General features: G+C 47.7%; 1 protein-coding gene across 11 annotated transcripts in view; it reads right to left on the reverse strand.

Annotated features, from left to right (window-relative positions):
* Window positions 1-12806, reverse strand: part of LOC129171914 (bromo adjacent homology domain-containing 1 protein-like) — a 49738-nt gene that overhangs the window by 3574 nt on the left and 33358 nt on the right. For 4 of the 11 annotated variants that reach the window (XM_054761047.1, XM_054761042.1, XM_054761044.1 and 1 more), the window contains exons 2-15: window positions 10168-11805; window positions 9497-9819; window positions 9147-9306; window positions 8979-9058; window positions 8612-8703; window positions 2372-7682; window positions 1852-2198; window positions 1561-1728; window positions 1291-1427; window positions 1092-1185; window positions 937-995; window positions 641-815; window positions 358-529; window positions 146-273 (exon numbers count right to left, since the gene is read on the reverse strand). In XM_054761047.1, coding sequence (XP_054617022.1) covers window positions 7493-7682; window positions 8612-8703; window positions 8979-9058; window positions 9147-9306; window positions 9497-9819; window positions 10168-11785 — 2463 coding nt within the window. In that variant the 5' untranslated portion in view covers window positions 11786-11805 and the 3' untranslated portion in view covers window positions 146-273; window positions 358-529; window positions 641-815; ... (4 more) ...; window positions 1852-2198; window positions 2372-7492. Of the gene's footprint in view, window positions 1-145; window positions 274-357; window positions 530-640; window positions 816-936; window positions 996-1091; window positions 1186-1290; window positions 1428-1560; window positions 1729-1851; window positions 7683-8611; window positions 9059-9146; window positions 9307-9496; window positions 9820-10167; window positions 11806-12806 lie in introns of those variants that run through there. The other 7 variants (XM_054761051.1, XM_054761049.1, XM_054761052.1 and 4 more) reach the window with 7 other exon arrangements.

The raw sequence follows: 12806 nt of genomic DNA on the forward strand, positions 1-12806 counted from the left end.
TTCCATTTCTCAGGCGTTTAGCACACCTTATTACGATACAACATTGAATCAACGCAATTAGCCGATTCAAGAACATCTGCAACCTAAAATGAATGCTTTGAGACAGAAATCATATTTTGATATGTAAAAATGGACCTTTGCATACCTTAAGATATCTGAGAAGATGGTTGGCTGCTTGACAAACTGATCTTTGCTGTTTTTTTTCCTGGCCTCTAGAGGTCAGAGGGAGCAGATGCAGGAGTAGAAGGATGGAGGATGTATCACTGCCCCAGCCTAAAAGGAAAAAAATCATTTTTAAAACAGCTAGGAAATAAATATTTGAAGTTATTTGCGTAATACAGAACTGTTTCTACTGACCACAGCTGTCATCAGGTTGAGGTTCAGTTCCTGACAGCATCTCATCAATGTTCCGCTTTTGCGGGAGAGTCTTGCAGTCTGCAATGACTTCTGCTTTGAAGACAGTTGACCACTTAGCCAGGAACCTCTGAGATACTTCATCAGCAAACATCATTGAGAAATCCTGGTCAATCTCGAAACAAGACATGAATATTTCAAATACTGTAGGCCTACAGGTTTACAAATGGTTGACGTAATGGGTAATCCAATACTGAACTAGTCTAAATACTAAAGATTTCCTTACCAATCCTGGAACATCAAGGAAGCGAGTGAACACATCAAGGACAGACGATGATACATCTTCCGCTTGGATCATATTCTGTCAATACTGGAAAGTTGCTCTCATCTTCTTTGACCACGGATTCATCGGTTGAATGTCTTATTGTAGATAGCGCCTCCTTGCACTCCTCACCAAACAGCTGTTGACCAGTTAACAGATATTCTCCTCTGGTTTTTGGACCATCATGAAGAAACAGTCTTGGAACGGCTTTGAGAGCCGTGTAGGACACAACAGTGACTGGGCGCAAGGATCGAACCAACCTTACGATTTCTGGACGACCTGCTCTACCTCTTGAGCCACTGCAGCTAAGCTAAGCATCCTATGAACATATTTGAAACAAGATTTGAATACAAACTACACACCTAAAGGAAAAACAAAAACAGTACTTTGGGTTTTACATTGAAAAGACACGTACATATCCAGGTTTGGAGAATGGATCTTTGAGGTATGGAAAACAAGTCACAATTCTCAGGGCGTAATTTCTCATCACACATGATGGCGGAACCCTCCTTTCAAAACAAATCATAGTTAATGATCACAGACAGAACCATTCCCACAGTACATGGTCTTACATGGAATGACTGTTCTAATGGAAAGGGGGAAGTTCTTCTTACCCATGCAGCTCCATCATATCTGCAACCAGGATGTTCACCATCTGTTTACACCTTGCATCGGTTAGTGTTTCAGTCTTGTTGCACTCCTTGAAGATTTCCTCACCTTTCGGATTGGCCCTCAAAACACCACCGACTTTCTGCCAAAAATATTAAAATGATATAGTGTGTTCATGGGAATTCAAGAGGATTTTTCAATAAAACAATGTCATGCATAAAAACACTATGTATCATTGATAATATTAATTTTACATTTATTTACTCAAAGCTTACCTGTCATGCTTCATCCTGATCCATTGGTTCTGTTGGGTTCCTCTTGTGGGCTGAAGGATAAATTGTTGAACCCAATGAATGGGATGTAGTCGGCAAGAGTGGAGGCTCACCACCACTGGCGATAACTGGGGTGAAGGGATAGTGGAGTCTACACATCTCCATCCACCTCTGAGAATAAGAATAAATAAAATAATAATATAAAACATCCTACTAAAATAATAAAATAAATATGGAATTGCCACAGTTGCAGGGCTTATTATGCCTTGATTTAAAAAAAAAGATATTACTTACCACATTCATGTAAGACTCCAGCAAAGGTTTTCTGTGAATCAAGAAGAAAAATAAAGATGCATCATTCTAAAAAAAAATTGTGTAGTTCACTTCCAACACACGCCTGACAATTATTTTTAAGTTAAAGTAACAATTACAGTTGCCCAACCTTGATATCTTGTATCTTGTACAGCATATCAAGTCCTTTGCTGGGGGCCAGCAGGCCTACATGTGGGGGCTCCTCGTGCTAATTAGCTAGTTAGCCATTAGCTTATTCAAAATGAAGACAGTATAATGAAGATGTAACGTAGCGTTCACTTACTTTGCCAAATGTTGCACAGGCAGTGCCGATTCAGCTCACAGCAACACTAAATAGAAAATATAACTTAGCAAAAACACGAGCTAACATTAGCAAAGGCTTTGGGTGGAAACAGGTGCCTCAGTTTTTTAGTCTTAAATATCACACCAAAGGCTAACGTTTTTTATGTGTAAACAAGGTACAACACAATTCATTAGTTCATCTATTTAAACGTTTACTTACCTACTGATGCAAAATGATTCCTAATTGTCAACTTCTTCCATCTGCTTTTCATTTCAGCAACGTGAAGTGAGTGGTGGAGTCTAAATGAAATGTCCGTGGGCGGAGCTTAAGACAGCGAACACTGTTAGGTGTTAAATGGAGTGTGGAAGTGTTGAATGTCTTTATTGTGACACTAACAAGATTTGAACATTTTCAACACTCCATTTTAACTACAACACTTTCATGATCCAGTGTTAAATTTAACATTTTTAAGAAAATGCAGTGTTAGATCAACTCCAAATAGTGTAAAATTCACACTCCAACTTCAAGATTCTCATCAACACCAAAAAATTAACACTCCTCAATTTGCTGTGTGTGGGCTTCCTAATGCTGCTGGTAGATAATGAGTGGCAGGATGTGCGCGCGTGCGTGTGTGTGTGTAGGCAGAATGCCAGCGGGAGGGGGCGGGGGTTACACCTCCATCGTCCTAAGCAGATGCAGTGAGCGACCTCATTAAGACCTGCAGTCCTTGCAAAGGCTGCGGAGGGTCTAGTGACCCTGATCCGCACGCACGCTCGTCTCAATGCTGACCTCCTGTGGAGATTTGGATGCAGGACCTCCCTCCCTTATTCCGCTAAGGGGGGGGGGGGAGGCTCTCGCACGCTTCCTATTTTGATCACATGCGAGCGGACGAGCTTCCCTTTTGCAGTCCAGCGCCCTGCGAACAGGGAAGGCAGCCGAGTGCGCTGAAGTCTGAAATGAAAGGAAAAAAAGCGCTCGCACACGCCAAGTTTTCACAAAGGGCTTCATTTCAAATGTATAAATATTCTTTCAATGCAACTTGAAATCAGCAGGGATGTTACATCATCTGACAAAAAAAGTCACCATAAATCCGATACACACGTTTTTACTGCAAAAATACCCCAACTTTTTAAGCCCCTGCACCCCAAATATATCAAAATATATGTCGACAGAAAGTGCAGAGCACGCTTTCGTTTTGACTTGTGACGCTTCCTGTGTGACGTCACAAAAAGAAAAAAAAACACAATTCTTACACAGCTGCACACTAACCCCCCCCAAAAAACCTCACAGCTTCTTCTGCTTTCCCACAAGAAGGGCGGGGGGGTCGGGGGCATGAGGCTTTTTGGGTGCACATCTGGAAGAAAGGCCAGCTGCATGCACGTATGGGTGTGTAGAGGAAGAGTCCTCCTTTCATGGGGGGACGTCCTGTCCCACGCCGTCTTTTATCAGCACAAATCAACAGGAGGCTCAGGTGACCACCACTCCAACCCACGTGTCACATGTGAAGGTCGGCGGGAGAGCTCGCACGCCTCAAGCTTGCGCCGTATTTCCTCTAATAGTGGCCGAGGGCGTTTATTTGCCCAAGTGCAGAGAGTGCCGGGCGTTTCAAATGTCCAAATGCGCAGTTAGAGTGAGCATAGAACAGCCTGACTTCAGTTTCTATTTGTGCTGCGCTTTATTTGTGCTTCCTGTAATTAATGCAGTGTTGTGAGAGGCGGAGCTCAACCTTCCTACTTAAAGGTCCCATGATAGCGTTTCTCACCAACTTCAATACTCCCACATTGTGCACTGCAAGTGCCCTGTCCCAAGTATGCAAAAACAACATTATTAGTTGATGGCGCCACACAGGACGAACTTATTATTAAGAAAAGGGATCGGTATCGGATCGGATCAGACTGGCAAGACTATAAAAAAATCCAATGGGAAGCTGAAAAGTGTGGTTGGGGACATCTGGAGCGCCAACAGCTTTCCAGGAGAAAAGAAGGGAGAAACATTTGGAGATGAAAAAACACGGAGATGACGATTGGTGGGATCTCTCGGTATGACGTCATAAATCCATGTGATAATTATCGTGCACCCTCGTTATTTATTCCCCCGAGGGGCGTCTATTTATGTCCGTCTGCAACGCACAAGGAACGGCGCCGATTAGAGCGGAGGCAACTATTTGAGGAAATATTTCAACCTGCCTAATGTGAGCGCGTGCTTCGCTCTTGCCAAAAAAAAATTTTTAAAAATCACATTTTCAAAATTCCATCCAACAAAACACATCATAGTTCATTATTTCAACAAAGCATGCCCCCCAAATAAGTTAACCCATACCTTAATATACTGTATTGTACAAATATTGGTGTTCCTTGCTTTCAACAGAGTGAGAAGAGAAAGGCTCGGCTGTGATTCTATTGGCTGTTTCAACAGGGCTCACGTGTCTTCTTAGTCATTTCAATGTATTGGTCTTTCATGTCAGACTTGTTGTGTTGCTTTGCTGCTTGGAGGAAACCAAGACAGTCTAAAAATATACTGCATGTACATCCCAGGGAAAAATACTACTTAGGAGAATATGCGGAATTTGGGCTCGAGGATTCATGCACCTCCAACACGCAACGATGGCTTCACAAAGACGCTTCTCACCTTCTCTTTTCTCTTTGAAATACATATATTCATAAAGATGGATATATATTCATAAGTACTTCAAAGCTAAATCAACGGAATGGCTTCAGTCATGTTTACCGTACTGGGCCAGTAACAAGTAGTACAACTTTAACACTACTACTACTACTACTACTACTACTACTGATAGCAGCCATGACATCTTCACTACTGCGTCGCCTAAGATGATTAGGAATGTTTTAGTGCAAAACAACACAAGAACGAAGCGAAGTTCTGATGAGGAGTGGAGGATGTGGAGGGGGTGGGACTTGTGTGGCATCAGACCAGGAAGTGGAGAGACAAATGGATATTTATGGAAACACGGGGCAGCTGAGGGGTGCAATTGCTTCAATCTGAGCAATGGACTTTCCAGACCAAAGCAATCGATTCGTGTCTCAAAAAGTCAGTAAATCGCGATCTGGCGTGTGTTTCCAGTGCACGGCGTGGAGGACGGATGGTGACGATGGTGGGGGGGGGCTGGTACTGATGGTCTTCCATGTAACTTTTGACGATGGAAACACTGACAAAATAAACTGCGCCGAACTGAGTGGAACTTCCTGTGTGGTGGGGCTGAGAACGCAGGAAGTATCACAGAAGACATGCGTTGTCACCGTGACCTTGGTTAGCTTTGGGCTGTTTCCGTAGCAAACAGTTAGCAAGCTTTCCATTAGGGCATTAGGGCATAGCCCCGGTGGCCCACTGACTCCATCTAGTGCAGGGGTCTCAAACTCAATTCCACTGCGGGCCAGTGGAGGTAGAGTGTGGGTGAGGCTGGGCCGCATCAACTATTGGGGGTAGGGCTGGGAATGTCAGGGTACCTCACGATACGATACCATTCACATGCATCCATGTGATAACACCACTGGTAGTTCAGTGTTGGCGTTTCCTTGCCCCTGGAAGTATGGAAGCCACACTGAGCTTGGCCGGATGTTGCAGGCTGCAGTTACACTACTCTTTGATGTCCAGACGGGGGCCGCAAGATACGATTTGGTGGGCTGCGAATGGCCCCTCAAGTTTGAGACCCCTGATCTAGTGGTACTCAGGAACACCAGATTTTAGAAAATGAACGTAATGAAATGATATTAGCGACACATACGTGTCATGACTACAAATACAAACATATGAGCCCCCGCGACGCCATCTTGGATAAGCGGAAGATGGATGAATTCAAAGTAAGCATTGAACTTTCCTCATACGCTGAGTGCAAGCCACATATTGGAAGGCAAACCGTGCTGGCAAGCAGAGGTAGCTAAATATTTTTGAGGTGATGCCGATTTCCTTAGCACCACGTCTCGCTATTTACCAGGGGGGTCACGAGACACCCGGTTCACCAGACGAGACGCTACAAGATTTCAACATGACTTAAGAAATGTAGAATAAAAAATATGTTGCAACCTACTACTTTAATTTCTACTGCGTTACCTTACATTTGCTCCTCACGAGGTTACATTCCCCTGCACGCTGTGTGCATGCTAGCGGACCCGCCTCCACCCACCCAGACAAAGAGACTGTATGACTGTCAAAGGGCTCACTCCATTCATGCTGTTGTTCTATGGAATAAACAAAAGCAATGCACAAAGTCAACCCACTTCCTGCTGTTTGGAGGCGGGAGTCGAGGAGAACGGACGCACATGCACATGGCGATATATTGAGGCCGGCAAAATGATCCAGTTCACTTTCATTTATTGTGTGATTCATTCATTTATGTATTTATGGTGGTCCCAGGCCTTGTGCCCACGAGAAGGACAAATCTTGTGACACCCCTACTATTTACGTAGCAGCTAACGGTCAACGTCATCCCGTCTGCACTGGAAACACAAACCATAGAGTGGCCAGCTGTACTTTGATGGAACCTTTTTCACGTAGCTGGCAAACGTCCTCTTCAGCTCCCCCAGTGACCCTGGACAAAATGGAAGCGGTAGAGTGCAAGGAAGGCTCCTTCAACTGCTTCCTTCTTTCCCGATTGGACCCATTAAAAAATAAAAATAAAAAAAGACACCCTCAAAATAGGCAAAAGGTGAGCAGAAGTTAAATCCGGGGCGACTTTGGTCTGTCAAAGGAATATTTTAGATTGTGCAGAGCGTCATTTAGAAACGGGATAAGAAACTGAGCGGCACAGAGATCCTCGTCCTCTAAAAAAGCTGCTTTTGTTTGGTTTGATTGCCTGAAAGCGTCGGGAAAAAATAAAACACCAGCAAAACACATTCCCACATTTATCCACACTGACAGCACTCGCTCTCCCACGCACACACGCCAGCCCAAAGTGTCCATTAGGTGCTCCTCCAGCCTGCATGCTTGAGCACAGTTGAGGTCCAGTGCGTCCCCCCCACCCCACCCCACCCCACCCCGGAAGAACCTTAGCCACCAGAGCCCCCCTGAGCCGGTGGTTTAGAAACACGGCTGTAGTGCTAACATGCTTTTGGGGCAAACATGCTAGAGACGGTCGGCCAGATCAGTGTGGTGTACAGCATGCCTGGCAGCCAGAGAGACGGGGGGGTGGGCGAAGGGTGGGGGTGGGGTATTGGTGGTGGAGGACGCTCAAATCTGGCTGAGACATCATACATCATCTATTTCATTGTAACCTCTTCAGCCAGCTAAAGGGCTCCGTGCTTCACCCCCCCCACAAGCCAGTCCTTCAGCTGGACGGGGGGGCAGGGGGTGTACTGGATGGTGATTAATAATTCATGGAAAATCCTACTGCAGGTTCTTGAGGATGCGTCCGTAGCGGAAGTCGTAGACGTGGCGGCACAGGTACACCAGCTCCGGGTCCACGTCGCTGGGCACACAGCGGTGGGAGGGGGGCACGAAGTCCGTGCACGGGGGCACCGTGCTGGAGCCGCCGGGCGGGGCGCCTTCGGAACGTCGCTTCATCAAGGCACAATATCTGCAAACACGCACACAGCGCAGTTACAGTACGTGGACATAAAAGTATTTTATGTTCATTCAGAGCAGTGACTCAACTGACAAATCAGCGTGTTTCAACCAAACAGGAAACATCAAAATGTCTGTACATGTCGCGTGCTTAAGGAATATTTTTTCATGTTTGTGTTAAGTACTGATAAACAGTACCGTCATCCCTCGCTGATGGTGGCTAATTGGTTCCAGGATTCAATGTCAATAAATGGAATATTTTTGTAGTTAGACCATTGAAAGCCTGTTTATCACTTTCTAAATATTCTTTTTTTACCATTTAGACATGAAATAACACCCCTATAGCCACCTTTACACTCCTTTTATTCATTTTACGCTAATGCGCAAGCTACATGATCACTGCAGGGACACAAGAGACGGCCACGGCTGCATTGCAAGCTAGCAAGCTAACTAGTTAGCCTACAATTTATGTATTCTAAACTTAAGAATGTTTTCCAACCAAGTGGGGAAGAAAGAAAAAGTAAGAAGCCAAGGACTTACCACTTTTTTCCACTCTGTCATGCCGTGGCTGACGGCATGCAGTGTTCAGGTCATGTGATGTAACGTCAATCAATGATTCGTGTCGTTGTTGTGTTATGAATTTGTGGGACAAACATTTTTAAAAAGTCTGTTTGTCCAGTCATATTTAGTCATGTGCTTTTCTTCAAAGGAATGTTCCAATCTCATCTGGTGTGTTGGGTGTCTGCTAACATTGCAACTGTTTTACGCGCCAGTAACTATTTTTGTGTGCATTTGTTAGGTCATCGGTCACTGCTGGAAGCACACAACCGTCCAAAATGTCTTGCCAGAATGAAGAATTAAGTACTTAAGAGATGATTAACTGATTATGAGGTATGTCCAGTGGTACGTTTTGATTCTAGCGAGTGTGGTTCTGTTCCTCACCGACAGTACTGGGCTAGCGGGAGGACGTAGCATCTGTCTTCAATGCAGGCCACGCTGTTCTCGTCCTGATGTCGAGAGGCGAAGATCTCGTTCTGGAAGCGGCAAACACCTCGTTTAGTTTTAGGACAAGAAAAGGCTCGCATGCAGACAGCACCGCTGGTGCCCATGAGGAGAGCAGACATGTGGTGTGAGCCGTGTGACAGATAGCATCACTGCAGTTGTCTGCGGGCAGCCAGATAATAATGTGCTCGGTCGGGAGGACTTTCACAGACGTATGGCTTTATTATCGTGCAACTCCTGCTGAGAGCTGTTAGTGCTACGGCTTCCGTTGTGGATGTAGGTTTGTCGTAGTAATGAACAGTGTCACCTCACAGTGTGTGCTGGGATCTCGGCCTCCCTGGGTGTGCTCAGGTCGGTAGTACCAGAACAGACTCATCATCAGCTCCCCTGGGGCGGCACATAAGCGCGCGTATGAGCACACACAGCCTTGACCCTCCATCCATCAATCCCGCTGTCATGTTCTCATCTCCTGTACCTGATTTGGGATCCTCCCACAGTGCTGATATCTTGGCCACGTACGGCAGGGATTTCTTCCTGGGGCCCGATCGCAGCAGCACCGTGTCTCGAACGCGGATCACTTCGCCGTCCCTCTCGACGCCTTCGTAGCACAGCCGGAGCGCCGTCTCATCCTCCCCCTGACACACAAATAGAGTCCTCCTTATAAACACCCAAAAGAAAACTGTCACACAATTATCTCCACTTGCCCCGGAGATGATTTTTTTTTTTCCCGTCTTCTTCTGGCAAGCAGCCTTGAGAGTAAATCTACCCTGAGAGAGACGATCCCGCTGCCGTGTAATCTCTCATCTTCAGCAGAAACACACTCACCGCGATAAAAACCTCCTTCCCTGCGGGGGTTCCAACAGGCCGCCAGCCGTTGGTGGCGCGTCTGCGAACCACTTTCTTTTGTTTGCAGGGGCTTGGGGGGGATGGAGGAAGCTGCTGGGGCGACCGCAGGCGGCCCGCGGGCAGGGTGCCGTTGGAGGAGGCCTTGGTGCCTCGTGGGTGGTCTGCGGCCGCTTTTAGCCTGGCCCGGGGCTGCTGATCCCGGTCCGATAGAGGGGTCAGCAGGTGGGGATTAGTCTGGGTGGAGATAGGTGGGGGGACCAGAAGGGAGGGACTGTGGTCACCCTGAGGGGAGGAGAAAGTCTCTGGGGAGAGAGAAGCGACAACGTCACACTTCGGATTAACACCGGAAACTTTTGAGACTAGCAGCTAACAGCATGACTACCCATAGAACCCCATAGAACGCCTTAAGAAGATGGAGCTAGTGGCGGGAAACTGAAGGTTGTGGGTGGCTTGTCGTGGTTCTCGTGTAGATATGCTTCTGTCTTATCAGGGAAGATCTAAATCTGAGCCCTGAGCTACTGTGAGTACAATGTGAGAGATCATAAGATACAAAACCTCTTCAGAGATGTTCACGCTTGCATCAAGCTAGCGTAAGAATTGGATAAGTGGCCCCCTGAGGACAGTTCTCCAGAACTGTGTTTTCGACAAACCTGTTTTGATGCCACGCGAGCATCCAGTGCATCCTGCGCTGAACGAGCATCCCCTGCTGTTGAGAGGAGGCAATGCCCTGCAGGTGTAGCCGTTGATCCCGCAGGCTTGGCCGCAGCAAGGCGAGCCCACCGTGTTGCAGTAGGCCGGGTGGGGCATTCCTGATGTGTGTGTCACCGGAGGACCCGGCGGCTCGGAGGCAATCGTCCGATTAGGGCACAAGCCGGGTGGGGCAAAGCTCAGGCGTCTGGATGGGAGCGGCGGTGCAGATGTTCCAGTGTGCGGCGGGTGTGGGGTGATGTGGACGTAGTAGCAGAGGCAGGGGTGGTGGCTGAGGGTCAGGGCCGGGTGGGAGTGGGTAAGGGACGGCGAGGTGACCAGGCATTCACGCTTCACAGGGGTCACCGCCGAGCTGATGGGTTGATCACCTGACTCTGCGTAGGGCTGCTGGCCCAGGAAGAAGGCCAGGCGGTGACAGTATTCCACAGAGCCCTCAGGGGGGCAGCAGTAGCAGGGGCTTAGTTCCGTTTCCAGCTGCTCTTCCTTCACATTTTTCAGCGAGTAGCCTAGCATGCTGCGTGGCTGGTAGCCCGGTTTGGCAACGGTACCGGACTCCCACTCCACTTTGGGCTCAAAGTCCGCCTTCTCTTTGCAAGCTGAGCAGCTGCAGTGCATGGGGGACACCTTCATGGGACTCCTTTTTTGTTTCGGCGAGCGCTCTTTGTGTTTGACTCGAGGGGGCTGTTTTTGGGTCGCAGCAGGGTTCTTGCAGTCAGATGTGATGGTAGCGCTGGGGGGCGCCTTTACTCGCTGCTTCGTCACAGCAGATGAGCTGGTCAACTTCAGCAGGGCGGCGGCGTTAAGACCAGCCAGTCGCCTCGGCGTGGGCGTATCCAGAATGTCCAAACTCAACCCTCTACTCTCGCCTCCTCTGGAGGTTTTTCTCTTGACCTTCACGGAGATTCGGCACTGGTCTGGTTTGTGAGACGAGGAGGGTTTAGCGACGCTCCCTCGTGAGACTTTCAGAGCTGCCGTGGTGGTGCTCCTGGACGTGGGAAACTCCTCCATGGAGAGCGCTCCATTTGTGGGCTCCTCCTGTCTTTTAGCCTGTTTGACTGCCGGCTGGTCAGTGGCTCTTTCCAGCAGCAGGCTGTTCACCGCCTCGGCGTTGAGGGAGGCGAGGCGGCGCTTGCGTGGTTGCGAGACATGTACGAAGTCCCTCAGCTTCGATTTGAGTTTTGACGTCAACTTGGCCTCCGTTCTTACGCTGATCCCACCTTTCCTGGCCTTGTCGGACACCTTTCTCTCTTCAGCTTTCTTTTGCCCGCGGATGCTTTCCTCCAACCTCGTGAGGAGGACATGACAGCTAAGCCCGTCCCCCACCCTCCCCCTTAGAGGATACAACTTCCTGTCCCATTTTTTATTGCAGTCCAGTTTCTGGGTATGATTGGATCCCTTGTCCTTCATCGTCTTCCTTCGACGGACGACCTCACTTATCTTCTTGGTCCGGCCGAAGCGGAGTGAGCGCTCGGGCTGGTCTCCGCCCATAGCGGCACCATGCGGCCACGGGGGGCTGCGGTCCCAGTGTTGGTTGGAACCCCTTTGCTTGGTGTGGGTCATCACATGCTTCTTGACTGGGCCTGCAGGTGAGAAGCAGACGGAAAGTACAGATCGTTTACTGCTGGCAGCTGCTGGCAAACATGGTGTCCCTGTGGAGCGGACCCAGACATCGTGTGCACCAGTGCTGTTTTTGGCAGCAGTTTTATTTTTAGTCTTAGTTTTTTGGATGAAAACTCTTCATGTTTAAGTCACATTTTTATTTGTGACAGTTTTAGTCTTAATTTAGTCAACAAAAACTAAAAGCGTTTTACTTCAGTTTTAGTCCAAAAAAAATGTAAAAAACTTAATTTATGTCAAGAACCGCAAGGTAATTCATGCTAGCACACTGCCTTTTACGGGGGGTCAGTATTCATTTTGTGCTTTTAATTTGATGTTGCTACTGTCTAACTTTGACACCATACATAATAAATAAGCTATATTAGATCGCGATAGAGCACCCACTAACATTTTCATCCAGCCTTGTCTTGTCATGAAAACTCACACAAGTCATCTGGTTTTAGTCATCAAAGAGCCATGTTTAGCTCGTCACCGTCTCTTTTTCGTCAACGATACAATTTTGTCATCGTCATTGTTGAGGAGCTGGCTGGAAATGAACATGATGTGCTTTTGGTGTCGGGGGAAACTGCAGCACCAGAGAAAAGCGCCACAAAGAGAGACCTGGAAATGAGGCGTTCCGAGTGTTTCAGCTCTAGTTGAACCAGAGCCTTTCTTGCTGGGAGGCAAAAAATGCTCAAAACCAGGATTTTAAACGAAAGACGCCCCTTTAGCAGCAGATGCTAAAATTGGCGGGCACGTTTGAGAGCAGGACTGATGATGAGTGTTGACAGTCGGGGAGCGCTACCAGCGATTTGCGGCGTGGAGTAGGGACCATGAACATCATCGAACACATTTCCCTTCCCCTGACTTGAATGCAGGCGCTGAAAGAGCCCAGGCTGCTACAGCAAATGAAAACGAGAAGCAAAGACAAACACGCACGCACGTTTGACTCATCATTTAGAGCTTAATGACGGGCTCAATTCAT

The sequence above is a fragment of the Dunckerocampus dactyliophorus genome, chromosome 19 (assembly GCF_027744805.1).
Source record: "Dunckerocampus dactyliophorus isolate RoL2022-P2 chromosome 19, RoL_Ddac_1.1, whole genome shotgun sequence".
Taxonomy (NCBI): Eukaryota; Metazoa; Chordata; class Actinopteri; order Syngnathiformes; family Syngnathidae; genus Dunckerocampus; species Dunckerocampus dactyliophorus.